The sequence below is a fragment of the Nerophis ophidion genome, linkage group LG07, assembly GCF_033978795.1.
Source record: "Nerophis ophidion isolate RoL-2023_Sa linkage group LG07, RoL_Noph_v1.0, whole genome shotgun sequence".
NCBI classification, from domain to species: domain Eukaryota; kingdom Metazoa; phylum Chordata; class Actinopteri; order Syngnathiformes; family Syngnathidae; genus Nerophis; species Nerophis ophidion.
In genome coordinates this window covers 62,484,368-62,509,130 of record NC_084617.1, presented here as the reverse complement: position 1 = coordinate 62,509,130, position 24,763 = coordinate 62,484,368, and the positions used below count along the sequence as shown (strand labels likewise).

Here is a 24,763-nt window from a genome sequence, read left to right as displayed (position 1 = left end):
AACCAGGGTTCGATCGAACCATAGGGGTTTGGTGAGTCGACCTCAGGGGTTCGGCCGAGGTCAAAACACACCCGACTCTTCGTGTAAATACAAACTTCTCCCTGTTGGCATATTACAGATACCTGACTGATTTGCAGATGTGTAATTTGTTGTGAGTTTATGCACTGTCTTGGTTTTGTTGTTTGAACAAGGTGATGTTCATGCACGGTTCATTTTGTGCACCAGTAAAAAAAAACATGGTAACATTTTAGTGTAGGGAACATATTTACTATTAATTAGTTTCTTAATAAGATGCAAATTAGTCACATATTGGCTCCTAACTATTTATTAAGTACTAATTATGGCTTTATTATAACCCTAACCCTCTAACCCTGACCTACAAACTCTGAATTAAGTCTTTATTACTTAGAATATGTTCCCCTAGTGTCCAAATAACTCTAAATTAAGTCTTTGTTACTTAGGATATGTTACCCATACTAAAGTCTTGCCAAAAACATACAACTCTGTCCTGAATTTGAGAAAAAAAAAAAAAAAAAACAGTTTATTTTTACTAAAGAAGGGTTCAGTGAATGCGCATATGAAACTAGTTGGGTTCGGTACCTCCAACAAGGTTAGAACCACTGCTCTAACCCTAAACAAAACTCTAAATGAAGTCTTTGGTACTTAGAATATGTTCCCCTAGTGTCCCAAAAACTCTAAATTAAGTCTTTGTTACTTAGTATATGTTCCGCAACATACTAAGGAGATCTGGTGCTAGGCTGAAGCGCACAGGCTCTGTAGATCTACACTCCCTCTCTGATTGTTTATATTTTACATATAATCTTAAGTGTTCTTAATTTAAAGCAGTGGTTCTTAACCAGGGTTCGATCGAACCATAGGGGTTCGGTGAGTCGACCTCAGGGGTTCGGCCGAGGTCAAAACACACCCGACTCTTCGTGTAAATACAAACTTCTCCCTGTTGGCATATTACAGATACCTGACTGATTTGCAGGTGTGTAATTTGTTGTGAGTTTATGCACTGTCTTGGTTTTGTTCTTTGAACAAGGTGATGTTCATGCACGGTTCATTTTGTGCACCAGTAAAAAAAACATGGTAACACTTTAGTATAGGGAACATAATCACTATTAATTAGTTTCTTAATAACATGCAAATTAGTCACATATTGGCTCTTAACTATTTATTAAGTACTAATTATGGCCTTATTATAACCCTAACCCTCTAACCCTGACCAAAAAACTCTAAATTAAGTCTTTATTACTTAGAATATGTTCCCCTATTGTCCAAATAACTCTAAATTAAGTCTTTGTTACTTAGAATATGTTCCCCATACTAAAGTGTTACCAAAAACATACAACTTTGTCTTGAATTTGAAAAAAAAACAAAAAACACTTTATTTTTGACTAAAGAAGGGTTCGGTGAATGCGCATATGAAACTAGTTTGGTTCGGTACCTCCAACAAGGTTAGAACCACTGCTCTAACCCTACTAACCCTAACCAAATAACTCTAAATGAAGTCTTTGGTACTTAGAATATGTTCCCCTAGTGTCCCAAAAACTCTAAATTAAGTCTTTGTTACTCAGAATATGTTCCCCATCATACTAAAGTGTTACCAAAAACATATAGCTTTGTCTTGAATTTGGAAAAAAAAACTATATATATATATATATATATATATATATATATATATATATATATATATATATATATATATATATATATATATATATATATATATATATATATATATATAATTTTGACTAAAGAAGGGTTCGGTGAATGCGCATATGAAATTAGTTGGGTTTGGTACCTCCAACAAGGTTAGAACCACTGCTCTAACCCTAACCAAATAACTCTAAATGAAGTCTTTGGTACTTAGAATGTTCCCCTAGTGTCCCAAAAACTCAAAATTAAGTCTTTGTTACTTAGAATATGTTCACCAACATACTAAAGTGTTACCAAAAACATATAACTTTGTCTTGAATTTGAAAAAAAAAATATATATATATTTTTGACTAAAGAAGGGTTTGGTGAATGCGCATATGAAACTGGTGGGGTTCGGTACCTCCAACAAGGTTAAGAACCACTGCTTTAAAGGCCTACTAAAAAATAACAGGAATATAGGAATCTTCACCCGTAGTGACTAGTATTTATTTTGCAGTCACACTGGATGAATTTATTTTTTGCTAAAAAGTTACTGAATCGTTTATGCTGAATAATTTCAGATTGTATCGTTCTAAAAAAGTATCGTCCCTGGATGTATCGGTAACCACAAATTCTGAATCAAATAGTTGTTAAATGAATCACTACAGCCCTACCTGTTAACACATTAACATAAAATGGTGCAAAATCCAGTATGTTAGGGATAGAATGGTTGTTTTTTGTTAAAGATGTTTACCAAGTTACATAAAAAACTTCGCTAGTCTGAAAATGATTAGAAACCGAGTTTATCTATTGCTGATAATTTATTCTCAACATACTGGACCTTTACTGACATTATGTCAAGGATGGCCTGTAAGTGAAAACTGTTGCATGGCAACTGAAGCTTTTTTGTGAAGTCTCAACTCTATTCTTAACTTTACCTGAACCACAAACCTCTGAACCTCTATTAGCATACTGTATATTTCCCTTAAATAGGAGGCGGTTTGGGGTTGGTTTCATCATCTAATTTGCATAATTGGCCATGGCGGAAACTCAAGTGGTTGTATGTTGTTGGGTAAAACAGAGCTTTTAAATAATGTCGGATTGTGTGACATTGTCTCATGTTTTTTAAATATTATGATTACATTAAGTTATTGACTAGCATACAAAGATTTAAATTGCATCTTTTAACACGCACAGAAGATTTAAAAAATAATAATTGTGGGAGTCCATCACAAATAAATGAATTATTGAGAAACACTGATGTAGCGAAGTAAAACTGCTTTTTGTTGTTGTTTAATAACGTATAATTTTAAATATACTGGTAACATCTTGTACGATGTATTCGTGTTAATTTTGCTCACAGAGCAAATTGCTAATGTTTGTACAGTAATAACTTCTCTTATAGTTAAACGTAACTGTTTTATACAAGTTGGATTTCAGTTTTGGTTTTTGAAACAGTTACAGTGGGTGCAGAAAGTATTCAGACCCCTTTAAGTTTTTCACTCTTCGTTTCATTGCAGCCATTTGCTAAAATCAAACAATTTCATTTTATTCGTCATTATTTAATGTACACTTAGTACCCCATCTTGACAAAAAACAGAAAGGTAGAAATTTGTAAAAAATCTCAAAAATCACATGTACATAAGTATTCAGACACTTTGTTCAATACTTTGTCGATGCGCCTTTGGCAGCAATTACAGCCTCAAGTCTTTTTGAATAAAATGCCACAAGCTTGGCACACCTATCTTTGGGCAGTTTTTCCCATTCCTTTTTGCAGCACCTCTCAAGCTCCATCAGATTGGCTGGGAAGCATTTGTTTTAATCCAGGATGTCTTTGTACATTGCTGTATTCATTTTAGTCTAGTCATGGAGGAGACTTGGAAAAACTTTCCTTTGTGGAGAAAGGAGAACCTTCTAGAACAACAACCATCTCTGCAGCAAACCACCAATCAGGCCAGTATGGTATAGTGGCCAGACGGAAGCCATTCCTTAGTAAAAAGTTTGCCAAAATGCACATAAAATAGTCTCAGACCATGACAAACAAAGTTATCTGGTCTAATGAGACAAAGCTTGGACTATTTGGCGTGAATGCCAGGCGTCATGTTTGGAGGAAACTTCGCTGCGCTCATTACCAGGCCAATACCATCCCTACAGTGAAGCATGACAGTGGCAGCATCAGGCTGTTGGGACAGCAGCAGGAACTGGTAGACGAGTCAGGATAGAGGGAAAGATAAATGCAGCTATGTACAGAGACAACACTTCCCATCCATTCTGATGGAGCTTAAAAGGTGCTACAAAGAGGAATGGGCAAAACTGCCCAAAGATAGGTGTGCCAAGGTTGTGGCATCGTATTCAAAGAGATTTGAGGCTGTAACAACTGCCCAAGGTGCATCAACAAAGTATTGCTCAAAGGGCCTGAATACCTATGTACATGTGATTTTCGAGGGTTTTCTTAATACATTTGCAAACATTTCTACATTTCTGTTTTTTCTGTCAAGTTGAGGTGCTGAGTATACATTGTTTAGAAACAAAATGACCTTTTTTGAATTGAGCTAATGACTGCAATAAAACACATTAGTGAAAAATGATATATATATATATATATATATATATATATATATATATATATATATATATATATATATATATATATATATATATATATATATATATATATATATGGGTTTTATATGGGTATTTCCGGCGTGGCGCAGTGGAAGAGTGGCCGTGCGGAACCCGAGGGTCACTGGTTCAATCCCCACCTAGTACCAACCTCGTCACGTCCGTTGTGTCCTGAGCAAGACACTTCACCCTTGCTCCTGATGGGTGCTGGTTAGCGCCTTGCATGGAATTTCCCTCCATCAGTGTGTGAATGTGTGTGTGAATGGGTAAATGTGGAAGTAGTGTCAAAGCGCTTTGAGTACCTTGAAGGTAGAAAAGCGCTATACAAGTACAACCCATTAATCATTTATTTATTTAAAATTATTTATATATTAGGCTATGGAAGATATGCTCTATGTGTGAATGTGAATATAAATTATGTGGTTGACCAGTTTAGAGTCCCTGGTGTACCCTAAGAAATGACCTTGTACGTGGTATAGGTAGAGGGATGGCTGCCACTTCTTGGCTCAAATTTGAGCTACAGTAAACCTGTATTGCCATTTTAATGAAAACAAGAAAACATTTCCCTGTCTAGACTTTGTGTACACTGTACACATGGTAGAAGTTTGACCAGATAGACCTACGTCTTCCCTGCAACATATCACGTACAGTTCACCGACTGATAATATGACATTATGACATAATACTGGTATTATTTACACTGTATTTATGTTTATTTGTCCTACAGAACCATCCGAAAACTTCAGAGAAATCCTTCAAAATGTGGCCAAACCACATGGAGTCAGTAACATGCGTAAACTTGGCCACCTGAACAACTTTGTCAAGGTAATGCTGGCATATCTTTACCTGACTTATTATTGCAAATGCAACAACACTGAGAAGTGTTTTGTTATTTTTTAAAGAATGCCTGGATCTTAATGATTAGAGGCTGGGAATTTATGAAAATATTTTTAGGATCTATTCTTTAATCCAAAGAGGTTAATTGGGTCTTCAAAATATTATGCAGTTTGTTATTCTTATAGCCAGGCCAGTTTGTTTACTTCAGTACCTGATGGTTTGGGCTACAACTGTTGCCGTCCTCAGATGTTATCATGTGATGTCACGTGAAAACCTTTAAGGAAGGCGACAGTTGTAGCCAAAAGGTACGGAAGTAAACGCACATGTCTGGCTATAAGAATAACAAATAGCATGAATGTATTCTTCTTCCTCAGCAGTACACGACTGTGAACATCAAGACTTAGCGGTTGTATTGTGTCAAAAACCTATTTACTCGGTGGTGCATGATACTTATCAGACTGATACTAGGAACTATGACGTCACATCAATTATCATATAACATTAAATTTAGCTCCAACAATCGATAAAATAAAAAATGCTGCAATGAGGCGAAATTACCCATTCTGTGCTGTAGGTGGGTCAGGGTGAACAAATCAAGCACTCCTACCTCATAAGAGGTTCCAAACTGCCCCGAAGCTCACTGAACCTCACAAACAAACATGGAGTCGGTCATCCGGGACTAATTGACTCCTTCTGTGGATGATATCTCGCACATCGACACATCAACGCCACTAGTATCCATGCCTTGAAAGCCAATAAAGACGACGAAAGAAGTTGACCAAAGCTCGCCTTGGTGTTTTCTGCGCCACAGCGCGAGTTACCTGCTCAGGTGGGCATTACAGGGGAGACAGCGCAGCTGCTGTCATTGGAGTTCCACATCCAACACGCCTTGTGTATGCTTAAGCGGCCTAAACTGTCAATCTAGGACACAAATATGTGACAGAAAAGTACCCAGACCCACTGGATTGCTTACTTTAAAAAAAACAAAAAACGCCAAATCATTGACACATTTGACCGCTGCCATACCAGAGGTGCAGAAGAACCCGCCGTCCCTAAAGACACTGGACCCCGTTGCCCAGCTGACCAGCCACAGCCACAGTTTGTACCTCTGAGCCGCTGCAAAGTTTTGGCAGCAGATTATGATGTGATCGCCACACTTCTGTCTACACTAATAAATGGAAATCAGGACATAGGTTTCACTAATATATAGGTGTGATGTTAGCTCCACCATAGTAGTGATAGTTATATTTGATTCGAACCGTTTTTTAACTCTTTCTCTCTCCAAGGCGTGCACAAACTACAGTCACATCTATATTTAAAAAAATAATAGATATTAAGGAGTTATCGGTAGCAGGAAGTTATCTATCGGCCTGGGAAAATAGTATCGTGCATCCCTACTATTTATGTCCCCAAATAGAATTGGTCACAGTTGAGTATCACAATGCATTGTAGTTTAGACTTGTGAAAGATACTAAATTGTGTTTGTTACAAAAGTAAAATTAATGGAAATGGCTTGTGAAATGACTGCATAGGTTTCAACTGTGACCAATCAAAAGACTGAATTATTGCCCCACTTAAAGTACCAGTAGAGTGGAAAAACAAGTTGCCTCTATATTGAAGTTATGATCATATATATATATATATATATCATCAATCAATCAATCAATGTTTATTTATATAGCCCCAAATCACAAATGTCTCGAAGGACTGTACAAATCATTACGACTACAACATCCTCGGAAGAACCCACAAAAGGGCAAGGAAAACTCACACCTATATATATATATATATATATATATATATATATATATATATATATATATATAGAGGCATGATTTATAATCTAGAATAACTTTTGACGAGCCGAGACGCGATGATATGGGAGCAGCAATAACAACATCGCTAATATTTGATCAATATTGAGGTCACTGTGTGTATAGAGTATTGTAGGCGGGTTTTAGGTATTTTTTTTGAGGGTTTTGTGGGCGGAATAGAGAGCCCCCATTGACGGATTATTTAGCATGTATTTATTTATTTTTTTTACGATTTGGAATGAATTAAAAAAAGAAACATATTGTATGTGTGTTCATGTCTTACATAGGGATTGTAAAATCTTCGACACTTCTCTCTATTTTCCAGTATGACTGATGTGATACTATGGTCAGTGTGTTGAAGTGTTACTCCAGTGACGTCAATCGACGGAAATTACCGAAAATGTTTGGAGCAGATTATTCAAAATGGCTGACTGAATTTGTGGTGTTTTGTGATGTTTAGATGGTATTTTCACATACTTTGTGGATTGTAAATACAATTAAATATGGTTTAATGGATGCATCCATCCATCCATCCAATTTCTACCGCTTCTCCCTTTCGGGGTAGCGGGGGGTGCTGGAGCCCATTTCAGCTGCATTCGGGCGGAAGGCGGGGTACACCCCGGACAAGTCGCCAACTCATCACAGGGCCAACACAGATAGACAGACAACATTCACACTCACATTCACACACTAGAGCCAATTTAGTGTTGCCAATCAACCTATCCCCAGGTGCAGGTTTTTAGAGGGGAGAGGAAGCCGGAGTACCTGGAGGGAACCCACGCAGTCACGGGGAGAACATACAAACTCCACACAGAATGATCCCGACCTTGGGATTGAATTCAGGACTACTCAGGACCTTCGTATTGTGAGGCACATGCTCTAACCCCTCTCCCACCGTGCTGTCCTTAATGGATAAAATGAAACACAATTAAGCATATAAAGTGAACTTCTTTTTCCACTCTACTAGTACTTTAAAACACAGAAGTGGTCGGCAACAGATTTTTGAGAAAACTTTTTCGAGGAGCTTCGGATGATTTTCCTTAGTGTCTAATAAAAATACCCTGAAGAAACTCCATTCTTCTACTTCTTTTATGAAAACCAGATTAACAATAACAGAAAAGCCAAGTTCAAAAGGACAACGTGTAATGAATGCCTTCTGTGTTGAATTGTTAGAATTGGCCATTTCACCGTTCCGAGCAAATATTTTTTTTGAAACATTTGCTGACATCCAATGGGTGAGCCACCTCTTTAAAAGCTCATTTGGGTGTCAGTTGAGGACATATTGTGACTGGGTTTACCAGTCGCTGTGCAGCCTGTGGCATCAGAAAGAGTTGAAGGTTGAGTGTGCATCTGATTTTTGTCTGTAATTCATAGACCTTATTAATTCTTGTTTACAACAAGACAGTAGGTTCATCCTTCGTGGCTCTGTTTCATCTGTTTCCTTAAAAGGGTTCTAGGACAGTGAGGGTGACCTAATCTCCCCGGAGAGTGTCACATGCCCCTTTCGCGGTCTCTTCTCCCCTCCTTCTGCCTGTTTGGGCTCTGACATCAGAGCTGGTTCAAAACAACCCCCTTCTCGTCACCTCTATGATTCCTCATCCCATCCTCTCACGCTACAAATTTACTCCCATTTTTATGCTTTAGGAGATTCAAAGTAATGTTTCAGTGGACAAATTACTTGACTAACCCACTTACAAACCGAATGTGTAGATAGATAAATATAAATCATAAAACTAGATGTCTCATGGTCCATTTGTTTCTTTCTGTATCAATGCAGTCAGTTCATCTGCATTATTGACTTTCCAAGGACATACACATTTTTTGATATTTTAGATAGATAGATAGATAGATAGATAGATAGATAGTACTTTATTTATTCCTTTCGGAGCAGTTCCCTCAGGAAAATAAAAAAAATCTGACCTTTTTGTGAATTATCTTGGGCATCTATGCGCTTCTTTTACTGAAAGTGGCGCATTTTTAATTCTAGCCTTCATTGACAAACAGTGGTGCAAAGAAATTGATGCTGTTTGCTGTTTGGGAAGCTGTTTTAAGTCAGCCACACTACCCATCAATAGGCTTACACTGAATGCTGTGTAGCAGAGGTGGGAATCTTTAAGCTCTTGTTTCAATTCTGATTCTTGGGTTGGCGATTCGGTTCAAAACAATTCTCGTAATATGTTATTTGGTACATGAATAATAATGAAAAAAAAATCACCACATGTTATAGGTTACAGAAGCTTGTACAAACACACACAGTGTTGGCCTAAAAACATATTTTTTATAAATGTACTTATAAAAATGTTTTCACACAGAATGTTCAATGATCAATCAATCAATTAGAATTGATTTATAAAGCCCTTAATCATAAGTGCCTCAAAAGGGCTTCACAATCCACAACGACACCCTCTGATCTGAACCAACATCCGGGCAAGAAAAAATTTAAATTGATGAGAAACATTGGGGGGAGGGGGGGGGGGGCACAGATCTGAGCAAGTGTCAATGGATGCCCAGTGGGTACGGTTCATAATGTGAGCGCCCAGTCCATAGAGAGGTCAGCAGGGGGATCCTCTTGCAGCGCAGAGACGTCAATAACGGATGCATAGAGGAATGGTTCACCCTGGGTACCGACTTGGAACAGCTTGCGCTTCCTCTATAGAAACTGATCCGTCGATCAATATAATAAAAGAAAACAGAGCAACCCCAACGCCAACCCAATTCCATCTTTACAATACATTGAATTGAAATCTACAAAGCAATTGAGAAGACATAATATAATAATACAATATTTAAGCAAAAAAATACTAACAATAAATAAACTGTATTAATAATTTTAATATCACTAGTAGTTGTTAAATCTTTTTTTTTTTTATCAAAAAATTAACTCTTAGATAAAAAATAACAAATCTTAAAAAAAAAACAGCTCGATTTTCCAAAAATGAAGAATCGATTTAGAATCAGAATAAATAAAAGTTGCGATTTGGATGTGAATACATTTTGTGGAGCGCCGTTATTTTGTAGGTGTAAAATGTTATTTGAATGCCAACAGGATAGTGCTACTTGTACTTTTGAACAGATCTATGCCAATAAACATTACAATATCACATATCCTCTCTGTGTTTTAGCTCCTCTGCAGTGTTGGTCATAATGAGGAAATCTTTGGGTTTACATATGAGGAAATCATTGTTTGGTAAGTGCTTCTTAATAATTAATAATTACTTAGGATAAATGACAAACCGTAATGAGATGTTTTTGTTTTGAGAAGAATTGTCTGAACTTAATTAATATTGTAGCTATTTTTGACTCTTCCCAATGCATCTTAATCCACAGTTTGCGTTTAGCTTTACTAAATGAGGCCAAGGAAGTGCGCGCTGCAGGTTTGCGGGCACTGCGCTACCTCATTCGAGACACCATTGTACTGCAGAAGGTCCTCAGATTACAAGTGGATTATTTGATAGCCAGGTGAGACTACATTATTGGATTTAATAATGTATTTATTGATTGATTGATTGTTTTTTTAAATGATGGTTCTTGGATGTTTTCTCCTACTGCCTGCATGTGCTAAAAAGACAGTGTCATGTCTTTGTTTAGGTGCATTGACATCCAGCAGAGCAACGAAGGGGAAAGGACTCAGGCTCTGAGACTTGTCCGAAAGGTAGATTGAGCCTCTGGTCTTGCACAAGCATCCTGTATACATTGTAGGGTTGCTGTCATTTTGCTGGAGGAATTTGGCTCCTGCACTTAATATGCAACTCCTTGCCAGTATATTCCCATCACAAAGATCATTGGGTTTGCAACAGCTTCAGTGCGTGGATAGTCTGCGTGTTCTGCAGTCAAGGCTATTTAAGGCTCTTTCTGTACTTTACTGTAAAATTTGTCACACATACACACTTGCAGGCAAATACACAGAGGCCGGCTCTGTACTTACGAAATTGCTGTCGGGGCTCAGAAGACACCATGAGACATATCACAAAACCACTTTTCTTCTATATATTTGAAATGTTACATGAACCATTAAACCACATATTTTGTTCCCCCAAAACAGTTTTATACCTGAAAGCTTTAAGAAAAAGTGATATGAAAACATTTGTCCCACCTTCCCTTACATTCATTTTTCCCCTCTATAGATCATCACTGTCAATGCAATGCTTTTCCCCACCTCTGTTGCAAACTCTCTTATTGCTGTGGGGACTGATGGACTACAAGAGAGAGACCGAATGGTCCGGGCAGCTATCGCCATCATTTGCGAGCTAGGTATGGACTTAAAACGGGCAATATTTTCAAAAGGGCTGATGATTTTTTTCTAATTTACTTTGAATGTTGTGCCGGAAAAAAAGTGTCTATCTGACTCTACCATCTATGCCAATTTATGGTTTCCACAGCCCTGAAGAACCCAGAGGTAGTTGCCAAACGGGGAGGCCTCAGCACTATCTTAAAAAGTGTGATTGACTGTCAGCTGAGCCGCATCAATGAGGCTCTGATCACCACCATACTACATCTTCTCAACCACCCACGTACCCGCCAGTATGTGCGCATTGATGTAGAGTTAGAGGTAAACCCACACACGCACAAAACAAACACACCTTTCATAGGAAGTAAAGGAGCCAGTGTGGTGGGTGTCAGGATTAGCATCTAGAGCAGGGGTCGGGAACCTATTTGGCTGAGAGAGCCATGAAAGCCAAATATTTCAAAATGTATTTCCGTGAGAGCCATATAATATTTTTTAACACTGAATACAACTAAATGCGTGCATTTTTAAGACCAACATTCTTTTTAATAACATTGTTATTCTAAAGCTAACCAATAATAAATGTAATGCTTCTTACCATTAATGTAACATATTGGACAGGTGCGATAGAAAACGAATGGTTGGATTAAAATGCATGAGAATGTTTTATAATTTGAACGTTATTTTTAACAGTGATTACCAGCAGAATTATTCATTACTTATCGTGTTAAGCAATGTCAGCTAAGATTTATCTGAGAGCCACATGCAGTCATCAAAAGAGCTACATCTGGCTCTAGAGCCATTGGTTCCCTACCCCTGATGTAGAGGTTAGCTTTTCCTTCTCCTGTCGCACTGAAAGTATGACAGTTTTTCCCCAAAAGCCTCACTGTCTGCAAACAAGCCGTCTCGAACAAAAAACATCCTACCACAGTCACACAAGCCACATTGATGTCACATGACATCAGATACAGGGTGCCAGATGATTTATATGAACTTTAGAGAGGGATTCCACATAATTATTGAGAACAAGTAATTAGTTAGGAGGGTCATTGAGAATGCAATATATTTTACTACGTGTTTGTGTATGTTCTGTCTTCTAGCAAATCCTCGCGCCTTTCACAGATTTTCACTATCGTCACAACGCAGACATGACTGAAGTGCAACTCAAGTAAGTGAATCCGAGTGTAGGGTAAAGGGGAAACAAAATCATCTTATTGTGACATTTCTGTCTGTTTACTGTTGCCATGTTCTGATCGTAGTGACCACTGTGATGTGTCAAAGGTTGTGTGTCATGTCCTGACACAACCCTCATTGTAAAGGCTAATTGAGTCCACAATGACACAGCTGTGGATGGAAATTGAGCATTCATCATGTAGCTGTCTTAGAGTTGTTCTGAAATACATTTTTAATACCTCCTCCTGATCCCTTGTTTTGTTTAGCTTTGCTGCTGTTCAAGATTGCTGTTGTGTACTGTAACGTTTTGTAAATATTCTTTGAGAAATTTTCTGGGACCATCATAATGATGTTTTATGGGTGGGATGGGTGTTTTTTTAATGAGTGTATGTGTGTGTTTTCATTTTTGCAGAGAAGACAAAGAAGCACGTTTCTTATCAAGTAAAATGGCCATAGTGGCAGCTTTCCGCTCTTGGTCGGGTAAGGCCTCAGATGCAATTCAAATTTATACAGGCTATAATTACGCATGGATGTATATACTTGTTTTAAAGATGTTGTTCTTAAGGTTTGTTTTTTTCCCAAATAGGGATTATAAATTTATGCAAGGCTGGAAATTCCGGAATCCAATCTTTAATTGGTTTACTTTGCATACCAAATATGGAAGTCAGGGTGAGTGTTTCAATATTAAAAATATTACAATATGTTCAGAAGTAATATTCAAATCAAATATGATTTTAACCTTTCTTGACATTTTCCTGTAAATTGTGTAAACATTGTGCATGTGGCTGTGGATGGAGTCCCAAAAATATAACTCGGTGCAGTGTGAATCTTTATGTTGGAAGGCAGCCACGTCACTGACTGATCCAGGAAGATTTACAGATCCTGCTTGCACAGGAAAATTGATATACAATTTCCTGTCTGTACAGACTGTGAAAAATGAACTCAACTTGCTTACTTGTCACCTTCATAACTTGGGATCAATAAATTATACAGTGGGAACATTGTTGTTTTAAAGGCTTATTTTCCATCATTTTAAGTTCTGTCTTCTATATTTTATTTGCAGAAAGGCTTGTTGGAGGTCTTATATGAGATTTTCAGGCTTCCTGTGCCCATTGTAACACAAGACTTCACTGAGGCTCTTCTAAGTGTTGGTAATTGAAAATATCAAGCAGTGATAGCTTTAGACAGATTGTTTACCTTTTAGTTAAGTCAAGCAAAACACATTCAATTCTCAACACATTTTTTAAAATTATTCTCTGTCAGACCGTGCCAGGTTCCAAGATACATGGAGACTCTCTGATGGGTTTGTTGCTGCTGAGGCCAAAGTTGTGTTGCCCCATCGGGCTCGCTCACGGTGAGAGATGATATGACAGCAGTTTTTTCCTCCTACCCTGTTGTATTAATATTTATGTTAATCTTAAAATGTTTGTCATTTCCATCAAACAGACCTGATTTGATGGACAACTACTTAGCGTTTGTGCTGTCTGCCTTCATCACCAGTGGGCTGCTAGAGGTAAGCCATTGTCTTGGGAATAAAATGCATTGTCTTCCACCAGTGCTCTTTCTCAATCTTGACAAAATTATGGATCAGACATATAACAGTTTTTCTTATAAGTTAAATGCCATGCAAAACACACGTAACAGTTTCCTTTGCTTGGCTTATAAGTTTTTCTCAATTTATGACGCTCCCATAATGCATTAATTAAAACCTCAACTTTGGTCCATAAAGAAAAGATTGGTTTAGGAAAAACTAGTTGCAGCACATGTGCAACTCTACAGATGAATACACTATGGGCTTGATCTACTTAAGGTTTGCGTATTTTAAAACAGGTGTAAACTTGATAGCACACACAAAGCTGATGTACTAAGTTTGTACACAGAGGATTGCTGCTCTCATAGGGGAACTGCACTTTTTTTTAAATTTTGCCATTCGTTCACAATCATTATCTAAGACCTGACGACCAATGGATTTTTTTTAATGCATTCTAAATATTATATAAACGTAAACAAAAGCCAATGGGAGGTTCTCTATTCCGCCCATAAAATCCAATAAATGACCATTCAAAAAGTGCCAACAATACTCCATTTACAGTACATTCTATGACTTGAATATTGAACAAGTATTAGTGATACTGTTGTTATTAGCGCGAATGCAGACAAACCTTTTAGCGGCGACGTGATCACTACCGCGTGTCCTTATGTTTACATCATCGAGTGGTGTGCTGTTTCCTCGCTTCCCTGCTCCTTTGAATTTTATTGTAGATCATAAATCATGCTTCTCACCTGGAAAGTAGATGGCTGAGAATGTGATCCGACAAGTTAGCATACTTTGACAGCCATTTAAGACCCAAAACTTGCGAGAACGACACGAAACGTCGCTTGATCACCGCCACCTTCCCACGCAGTTTCTAGACGATTGAGTAATTTTCATCTGATAAGGAATATATGAACATGCCCGCAGTCATCATCCTAACGACCGTTGACATTGTACGGTAAGACTGTAAGTGAAGTTTTACGTTTGTTGGCTCTAAAAAATTCTGCAATGAGTAATAATCAGTGATGAAGAAAAAAAACAAAAACATTGTGATGTTTTTAAAATAATGCACCGCTTATGCTTAAAATGATCAAAATACGTAAATATTAAATGTTATCATAAATGTGCCCATTAATATGTTGGATATATACTTACATCATGTATATAAAATCCTAATAGAGGTGTTTGGATGTTTTTTAAGGGCTTTATAGACAGAATTGAGCAGTTCCTATAGGCTCCATTGTAAGCAGACTTTTGATCGCATTTATTTACTATTTAGACTGCATTTAAAAAAAAAACATCAATTGTCATGTCTTTCATAATGATTGTAAAGAATGGGCAAACTTTTTTAAAAATGAGCGCACTCCCTTCAGAGTGTCTGTCTTCATGAATATGCAGAATGTATGCTGATTATCAGAATGGCCATAATACTAGGAAGAGGAGATGCAGATATCATTTAGCATACACAATGCGATTTATCAAGACGGAAACTGTTCTGCAGTTGCTGTTTTGTGATTTTGCTCAGAAATGTGCCTGCAAACTGGCATAGTTACTCAGAAATGCCCGTGAGAAAGGGATGGACAGAGAATCTTCTGTCTTATGTGTGCGTGTCAACACATTTGAATGTCAGAAATAAAAAATATTAGATATATTGTCTATTCAGAAATTTAATTTTATAGCTGCTGGATGACTTAAAAGAATTGTTTTCAACATTTACACAGATGCCTAGAGGACGCTAACTTTTTAATGTATTTTAGGCGTTATATCATGCCCTCTAACAGGACTTAATGATGGAACTATGTACGTACGTAACACGTGCACGCGCATTAGCTTTGGGTGTGGTGGCCTTGTGGTTAGGGTGTCCGCCCTGAGATCGGTAGGTCGTGAGTTCAAACCCCGGCCGAGTCATACCAAAGATTATAAAAATGGGACCCATTACTTCCCTGCTTGGCACTCAGCATCAAGGGTTGGAATTGGGGGTTAAATCACTAAATCGTTACCAAGCACGGCCACCACTGCTGCTCACTGCTCCCCTGTCGGGATGGGTCAAATGCAGAGGATAATTTCACTGTACCTAGTGTGTGTGTGTGACAATCATTGGCACTTTAACTTTTGACTTTATTGTAGCATCAAGTCAGACATTGTATGGATGACTGGGAGGTAGTCGATCAACAATCTGTTTTTTGAAAAAGTGGAAAAACAACCACTGTAAGCTGCAACCACGGCAAAACATCAGCAGACTCAAACTTTTGCCTCTGCGCGCATCCAAGCACACAAAACAGTCACGTTCACGGCTGTTGGAAATCACAAAACACTAGAACACCACACATAACTGTCAGGTTGCTACAGTAAACCACAGGGATAATGATTGCTTTTTTTTATGACTGCTTAATTAAGTTCTTTATTTTTTTTTATTACTAGATCAGTCCATCATGTGTTTGTGTGTACAGTGTCAGTGACTTACTGGTACTTTAGTGCAGTGGTTCTCAAATGGGGCTATGCATACCCCTGGGGGTACTTGAAGGTATGCCAAGGGGTACGTGCGATTTTTAAAAAATATTCTCAAAATAGCAACAATTCAAAAATCCTTTATAAATATATTTATTGAATAATACGTCAACAAAATATGAATGTAAGAAATACAACACTGCAATATTCAGTGTTGACAGATTTTTTGTGGACATGTTCCATAAATATTGATGTTAAAGATTTCTTTTTTTGTGAAGAAATGTTTAGAATGAAGTTGATGAATCCAGATGGATCTCTATTCCAATCCCCAAAGAAGGCACTTTAATTTGATGATTACTTCTATGTGTAGAAATCTTTATTTATAATTGAATCACTTGTTTATTTTTCAACAAGTTTTTAGTTATTTTTATATCTTTTTTTCCAAATAGTTCAAGAAAGACCACTGCAAATGAGCAATATTTTGCACTGGTATACAATTTAATCAATCAGAAACTGTGCTGTATTTTACTTCTTTATCTCTTTTTTTCAACCAAAATTCTTTTGCTCTGATTAGGGGGTACTTGAATTAAAAAAATGTTCACAGGGGGTACATCCCTGAAAAAAGGTTGAGAACCACTGCTTTAGTGTATACTTACACCAAAAACTGACTTACATCACGGTTCTATAAATGGACCTTGTTTGTAATCCAAAGACCACATGCATTGATAAAATATGATTATTTTGGTTTCATATCTTATTAACAACTGCAGTGCGCTTGATGGTGATACATGGTGCTTTTCTACAACCATGTGTTTTTAATGTTTGTGGTCCATCTCATCCCTGCATTTTTATTGATTTCCTATGTGGAGAAATTTTGTTTGGCTCAAATGCAACATGTTTTCCTAGTGTGTGTGTGATAAAAAAGCCTTTGAATATTAAGATTAAACCATATGCTCCCATTTCATTACAGGGCCTTGTAGAAGTGGTGACAAGCAATGATGATCAGCTTGCAGTCAGAGCCACCATCATCTTAGGCGAACTCCTACATATGGTAATGTAGAACAGGGACAGTGTCTGACTAAGTTTTATTAAAGTTTGTAATAGCTTTGTCATTTAACTTAACACTTTTTTTTAATAAACATGACTGTATTGTAAATATCAAGGGTTTTCCTTCCACCTGTGTCTCTCATGTTTAGGCAAACACCATCCTTCCACATACGCACAGTCACCACCTGCACTGCCTACCCACCCTTATCAACATGGCTGCCTCATTTGACATCCCACAGGAAAAACGGCTGTGAGTGCATTCGCTCCTTGTAAGAGGGAACTGAACTAAAATTCCGAGCATAACTTGGATTCATATTAAACATTTGTTTCAGTCGGGCGAGTGCAGCAGTCAACAATTTGAAGCGTTTTCATGAGAGAAAGAAGAAAGGTGTGAAACCACACAGCCTCTATCTGGACCACGTCATCCGCAAGTCTGTGTCCTCACATAGCCGCAGAGAGTCACACTCACGGGTCCAAAGGGACATCTATGTCATAAAGGTAATCTGCTCAGTGATCTTCATGTTTTAGATATCTTCCTCTTTACCACGGTGAAACTTTGATGGGATTCAAGCAAACAGAAGTAGTAATGTATTGGGTATAAATGTCACAATACAGCAACGTATCAATGATAAGACACTAAAACTTTTGCATACAATCTGCTAAGCTTTTTTAGTTGATTTTTTTTCAGCTGAATATAGTTTTTTATGTTTCGATAATTATGACAAACTGCAATTGAAGTCTTTTGAAGTCAATAATTTCAGTTTTTGTTGTTGTTTAGGACACAGAGGAAGCATTGATGATGAACTTGAGAGACAGTCACATTCTCAACCACAAGCAGAACCTAGAGTGGAACTGGTTGCTTATTGGCACGATCCTTAAGGTCAGGCAGCTATCATGTTGCACCACAGACTTAACATCTAACAAAGACACACACTGTTCCCATCTATGGATCTTTATAATATTTAAGTTAACTTCTTTTCCTCCTAGTGGCCACACGTAAATCTCAGGAATAACAAAGACGAACAGATGCACAAGTGAGACCATTTTACAGAATTTAAACCATCATGACCTTGCTATACGCCTCTATCTGGTTCTGACTACTGCATTTGTTGAAAAATATGATGCAGGTTTGTGCGGAGGCTGCTGTACTTTTACAAGCCCAGCAGTAAATTGTACGCAGGTCTGTCATTGGATCACCTTAAAGCAAGACAACTCACTGTGGTTGGCTGCCAATTCGTTGAGTTCCTCGTGGACTCCGACGAGGTTAGATCAAAGCATTAAAAAGTACAATTACTATTATTAATGTTTGATTCCTTGTGTGCTTTCTTAACTTGCTTATCCTCTTTTGGCTCATATTATTACTAGGATGGGCAAGGTTACCTGGAGGATCTGGTGAAGGATATGGTATCTTGGCTGTCTTCGTCTGCAGGCCTAAAGCCTGACCGCTGCCTGCAGAGCAATGGCCTGCTCACCACTCTTAGCCAACATTACTTTCTCTTCCTGGGAACACTCTCTGCACACCCTCAGGGAGTCAAACTTTTAGAGAAATGTGGCCTGTTTCAGTGGTGAGTGTACAGGAACAACTTAGGCTGTCTTCAACTCAAGATTTTCATAGATGAATCTAAATTGTTAGATTTTTCTCATATTCGACAACCAGTTGAATTCATGGCGTTGTTGGTTTTTTGTTTTTTTAAAGAGAGAATAATAGTGATTTTAGTAGTACTGTATACTAACTGGTCACCAGGTGTCAGTAACGTCACATAAGTGTAGATCTAGCACCTCTATGGTGACTCTTCCAAAGTTAATTAAAAAACATTAGAAAAGAAAACAACACAGACATTCATTTAAGCAGTAATTCTCAAACGTTTTTTGCCCCAAAAGTTCCCCCTCCTTCTAAAAAACGTGCAAAATATACACTGGGGGGGTTCAAAAATACTGTGTGACAATCTGACAATAACATTGATTACAGTCAAATGTAGGTATTTTTAGAGTTCATCTGATTGATATTTGCCAAAACATAAACAGGATGGCATCTTTCTTGTGTGAAGGTTAAACTTAAAGGGGAACTTTAAATTTAGCCTATCATTCACAATCCTTTTGTAAGACTAGCATAGATGTGTATTTCTTTTTTAATGCAATCTAATCACAAAATAAATGCAAGCAAAAGGCTGCTTTTAATGGAGCCTATAGGAGTCATTCTATTCTGCCTATAAATCGCTTAAAAACATCCAAGCACTTGTATCAACGTTTAATATACACACTGTAAGTAATGTATTAACAGGCACATTCACAATAACATGTAATATTTACGTATTTTGCTCATTTCAAGCATACGCCGGCTAATTAAGTTTACAAATGCATTACAACGTTCGCTTTTTTTACTACTCACTGCATACTTCACGACAGCCAACAAAGATAATAAAACATCCATTACTGTACAATGTCTGCTCTCACTGGGATGCCGGCTGTTAGGATGATGATATATTCCCATTTAGATGAAGAATTACTCAAAATCGCAAAGAAAAAAGGGGGATGTAAAAAAGCGTCTTTTTTTATTTTTAATAACCATTTCCGGGTCTAAGTTGGCTGTCAAAGTGTACCAACTTCTCAGTCATGTCCACATCCCTCTACTATCTAGGTGAGAGGCATGATTTATTATCTAGAATACATTTTCACAAGCTCCGAAGCGAGAAAGCAGATCACCAGCTCATGAAATCAATATAACAGCATAAGGAAGATGCTTCTCTATGTTCAATGCGCCGCTAAATGTAAGTCCTTCACGTTAGCGCTTTTTATAAGAATATATTACATTTTTAGTTAATATTTAGGCCATGGAATGTAAAATTAGTATTTTTGGTGCTTTTTGGTTGGTTATTTTTTGGGTTTCATGGCCTGAATAAACGCAATGATCGCATGGCTTCCATTGGCTCCACTGGAAGCTGTCTTTTATTGACGAGTTAGAATGCATTAAAATAGACATGTGTTGTTGTCTCATAAAGATTATAAATTATCGGTAAAATTATAAAAACAAAATAAAACAAAATGCAGTTACCCTTTAAACTTATACAAAAACCAATTAGAACTCACTTTCTCGTCACCAACATTTTGAGCCCAAGATGAAGATTATAAAAATGATACACATTTAAAAACAAAGTTTTGTGTTATTAGTTATTGGTTAATAACATTTGAGCTTTTTCTCCTCAAACTGCTTGGGCATTGCACACCCCCAGCGGTGTGCACGGCCCCCTTTGAGAACGACTGCATTAAAGTGAACAAAACAAAGATGTCATTTCCGACTTTTTCCACCTTAAAAAAAGCTAAACCACACTGATAAACAAACATGGTAGAGATCGGATAGTTCAGTGAGGTCCTTGGCTTTGGCAAACTGCCGAGAGGAAATCAAACTTGACTAAATAGAGGAAATAAAAGTTGTAATAATTTTGTCTTATGTGAACCTGTGGAAAGATCATTACCTTTGCCTGCGGAGAGCTATTTCTGTTCAAGTTTAATTTATTCAGACATTTAAACATTTAACAGAAAGAGAAGACTTTTAAAAAAAATGTTTAGATATATTTGTAAAAAGATTCTTGTGTGCAGACAAATAGATTTTATAGTGTAAGAGACGTGGGAGGTCAAAACTGTAAGCATGTTAATGTGATCTCCCACTCTCCAAAACTATTTGTCTGCACACAAGAATATTTTACAAATATATAAGTGGTCAATGGAATAGTCGAATCTTCGACTATTTGAAGAGCGCGAGGAACAACTATAAGAGGTTTTCTGAGCTTTTCCACCTGCCCAAGTTTGCACAGGTCTCTTTAACATTTGATCTGCTTTTTATCTTTGTAGCCTGCTGAATCTGTGCCCACTGAAGAACCAGGATGCTGTGCTGAAACTTGCTGTAGCCACACTGGACTACAGCAGAGATGGTCTGGCAAGAGTAATCCTCTCTAAGATTCTCACCGCTGCTACTGATGTAAGGCAACAACAGAAACACACAACCTCGGAAGACCATTGGACGCTTTCTATTTTGTTCCTGATTAACACATTTACCTACCTACATGTGAAAGGACACAAAATTGTATACATTGGCAAAAAAAAAATGTTTTGTAATCTCAATTACTCCTTTTCTTCTCACCCATTATTTTTTGTTGAGCAGACCTGCAGATTGTATGCCACCAAGCATTTGCGTGTACTGCTGCGAGCAGGTGTGGAGTTCTTTAGCAGCTGGGGCATGGAGCTGCTGGTCACACAGCTGCACGACCATAGCAAGGCTGTGTCCATGGAGGCCCTTGACATTCTGGATGAGGCCTGTGAGGACAAGGTAACCACGGCGACTCACACTCCACAAGTATATTTTTAAATGGTAAAAAAAATTGCACAGATATATGTAATATATACAAAAATATGTAATGGTTAACAGCGGTGAATGGTCAGCTGTGTTCAAATAGTTAACACAACCGTGCTTAATTTGCCAGAAGACAAGCAATAATTATGAACCTCTTATTTTAATGGAAAGTTATGCATTTTCTTTTATATTTCTTGTAGTGCTGCATTGTCATTCAATCCTTGTGGATCTGTAGGTCTCAAAACGGACATCACAAATGTTCCTTATGTACCATGACATACCAAGTGATATGATTGTTTAGTTTAAGGGTGGGCAGTCTGAAATTTCACCAGGGAGTTTTTCACAAGTTTCTTTTTTTTTTTTTTCAAAAAAATTGATTCCAACATTGTTACAATAGGATATTAACATAAATTATACACAGTTTTCCTAAAGAACTCGGCTCCATTGACTTCCATTAAAACTGCAGTTTTTTTTTTAACAGACTCTAATGCTGGTATTGTGCTATGCTTGAATTAATCCCATTCTTACCGTTTAAAAAGCAAGAAAATATTGTTTTTAACCACCAGATAGCGCCAGACAACCATGAGTATATTTCTCTGAGCTTTGACAAGCATTAATGAGTTTAACTGTCATTTAAATTGCTGAAATGCAATTAAACTAATCTTGGGCATTTAAATATAACAAGACTTTTGTGAACTAAATAAACTTAACCAAGTTCTGCCTGCTTTCTGACACATTGTGTCTTGCTCAATAGGCGCTATTGTTTATGTCTACATTTTCTACTGTCAAAATCAATGTTGTCATGAATTATTGACTTAAGGCTGTAATTACCCAACCTCAAATATTCCACTCTGCAACTTATTTTTTTAGAAATATCACATATTTTGCCATTAAAAAAAACTTTATACCCATAGATATATCTGAAGTTGTTAAAAGATTTCAAGCGATGGGAGTAAAAAGAAAATAATTTATTGCTGACTTTTGACACCTATCAGCAAATCCTTTTTAGATTCTAAGATGAAGTGTGTATAAAAAAAACCTTATAGTTACATAAGGGCTAATATACAAAGTATATGTGACTCATGTGGCACACATTTGCTTAATTCAGTCAGGATTATGTGCCCCAAACTGCTCTCAACCAAACATTGAATTGTCTGACTCGATATTTGTTGTGTTTGACAGGCCAACCTCCATGCGCTAATCCATTTGAAACCTGCTTTGTCCCACTTGGGAGACAAAGGCCTCCTGCTACTCCTCAGGTTAATGATTCTTTTATATCAAATGTTCTTAAAATCATTACGTGTTTTACTCCCAGCCAACATGCTGCATTTGATCTCTACTGTAGGTTCCTGTCCATACCTAAAGGTTTCTCTTATCTCAATGAGCGGGGTTATGTCAGTAAACAGCTTGATAAATGGCAGAAGGTACAACACAACTTGAAGTTGATTTATTGTGCTGCTACACCATCTAAGAAAACAGGACCTTTATAACTTGTTAAATTACATTACAAGAAATGACTGCATGCCTTTCAAATTGCAGGAATACAACTTAAAATATGTGGACCTAATAGAGGAGCAGCTCAACGAAGCACTAACAACATATCGCAAACCTGTTGATGGAGATAACTATGTCAGACGCAGCAACCAAAGGTGACAGGTCGTCCGGATTCACAGTCCTTTCCCTTTAAATGTATTTCTCTCTAATTTCACTGATTTGCCACCAGGTTACAAAGACCAAATGTCTATCTGCCTGTGCACTTGTACGGTCAGCTCGTACATGATAAGACAGGCTGTCATCTATTGGAGGCTCAGGTGACTGCACTGGAATATCATTTTCAGCTGCAACACATTATTTTTATTATCTTGTTTGGATGCAGCACTTGTTCATGCAGATTTATTATCAACTCTAAGTAACTCTTTACTTTTGTTTGTTTCCAGAGTATAGTTCCTGACCTCAGCTACACTGTTCGCTCCCCGATGCTGGACACCTGGGAGGGCATTAAACAGCTGAAAGCTGCTCTTTGGGCTCTGGTCAGCAACACTACTCACCAGTTCACGTATTTTAGGACTGGCTCATTTTACAAGTTAATTAATGCTAATACTGAAAGTCCTGGGTTCCAGCGTATACAGTTTCACATACATTTCCTTTGAAAGGATACTAAAAATTACATTTAATAACTATTTTTGTGGAAATGTAAAACTATATCTGAGACCTATTATCCTAAATATCTTTGCCTAAAAGGAATGTATCTGATGTAATTAATTTGATTTTTGTAATTTTTATTCTTTACCATTCAGGGCAACATTGGCTCTTCAAATTGGGGCCTGAATCTCCTCCGTGAGGAGAATGTCATTCCTGACATCCTTGCATTAGCTCAGCAGTGTGAAGTCTTGTCAGTAAGAGGGTAAGGCCTTTTTTTGATCCTACGGCTCTCACTAAATCTGCAAACTCTCTCACTTTTATTCTTCAGTTAAAATGTTTGTGTATATATATTACCTTACATTTTAAAGGGGAACTCCCCTTTTTTGGAATTATTCACAATCATTATAAAAGACATAACGACGGATGTTTTTTTTTAATGCATTCTGACCTGTAAATAAAAGTAATACAAGTCACAACATCCAAAAGGCGCCAGAAACACTCTATTTACATTTTGTGACTTGAATATTAAACCAAGTACTAGTGATATTGTTATAGCAAGTTCTAACGCAGACAAACTCCTTATGGCGCCGCCGTGGTTGCGAGCTTGCGTGCCAATATTGACCTGATTGAGTCGTAAGCTCCTTCTTAGCTTTCTTGCTCATCAAACTTTGTTGTCGATCATAAATCATGCCTCTCATATGGAAAGTAGAAGAACAAGGAAGTATTACAACAAGTTGGTACACTTTGACAGCCAATTTAGACCAAGGAATAGCGAAAGACACGAAAAGACGCTTTGTTCTACCCAACTCTTTTTTGCGAGGATGAGTACCGTAATTCTTCCTCTTAATGGTAATATATGAACATCCGAGCAGTCAGCATCCTAATGACAGTAGACATTGCAGAGTAAGTGATGTTTTACTATGTTTGTTGGC

The 24,763-nt window shown here is 37.4% G+C and overlaps 1 protein-coding gene across 3 annotated transcripts in view; it reads left to right on the top strand.

Annotated features, from left to right (window-relative positions):
* Positions 1–24,763, top strand: part of LOC133556668 (rapamycin-insensitive companion of mTOR-like) — a 44,940-nt gene that overhangs the window by 3,356 nt on the left and 16,821 nt on the right. For all 3 annotated transcript variants that reach the window (XM_061906813.1, XM_061906812.1, XM_061906811.1), the window contains exons 3-29: positions 4,991–5,088; positions 10,037–10,101; positions 10,242–10,373; positions 10,503–10,566; positions 11,039–11,165; positions 11,294–11,463; positions 12,240–12,307; positions 12,725–12,792; positions 12,899–12,981; positions 13,376–13,463; positions 13,576–13,666; positions 13,759–13,825; positions 17,265–17,345; positions 17,491–17,591; positions 17,674–17,839; positions 18,120–18,221; positions 18,329–18,375; positions 18,469–18,604; positions 18,707–18,906; positions 21,191–21,317; positions 21,501–21,665; positions 22,872–22,948; positions 23,035–23,113; positions 23,229–23,338; positions 23,413–23,500; positions 23,627–23,719; positions 23,987–24,093. In XM_061906813.1, coding sequence (XP_061762797.1) covers positions 4,991–5,088; positions 10,037–10,101; positions 10,242–10,373; positions 10,503–10,566; positions 11,039–11,165; positions 11,294–11,463; positions 12,240–12,307; positions 12,725–12,792; positions 12,899–12,981; positions 13,376–13,463; positions 13,576–13,666; positions 13,759–13,825; positions 17,265–17,345; positions 17,491–17,591; positions 17,674–17,839; positions 18,120–18,221; positions 18,329–18,375; positions 18,469–18,604; positions 18,707–18,906; positions 21,191–21,317; positions 21,501–21,665; positions 22,872–22,948; positions 23,035–23,113; positions 23,229–23,338; positions 23,413–23,500; positions 23,627–23,719; positions 23,987–24,093 — 2,800 coding nt within the window. The remainder of the gene's footprint in view (positions 1–4,990; positions 5,089–10,036; positions 10,102–10,241; positions 10,374–10,502; positions 10,567–11,038; positions 11,166–11,293; positions 11,464–12,239; positions 12,308–12,724; positions 12,793–12,898; positions 12,982–13,375; positions 13,464–13,575; positions 13,667–13,758; positions 13,826–17,264; positions 17,346–17,490; positions 17,592–17,673; positions 17,840–18,119; positions 18,222–18,328; positions 18,376–18,468; positions 18,605–18,706; positions 18,907–21,190; positions 21,318–21,500; positions 21,666–22,871; positions 22,949–23,034; positions 23,114–23,228; positions 23,339–23,412; positions 23,501–23,626; positions 23,720–23,986; positions 24,094–24,763) is intronic.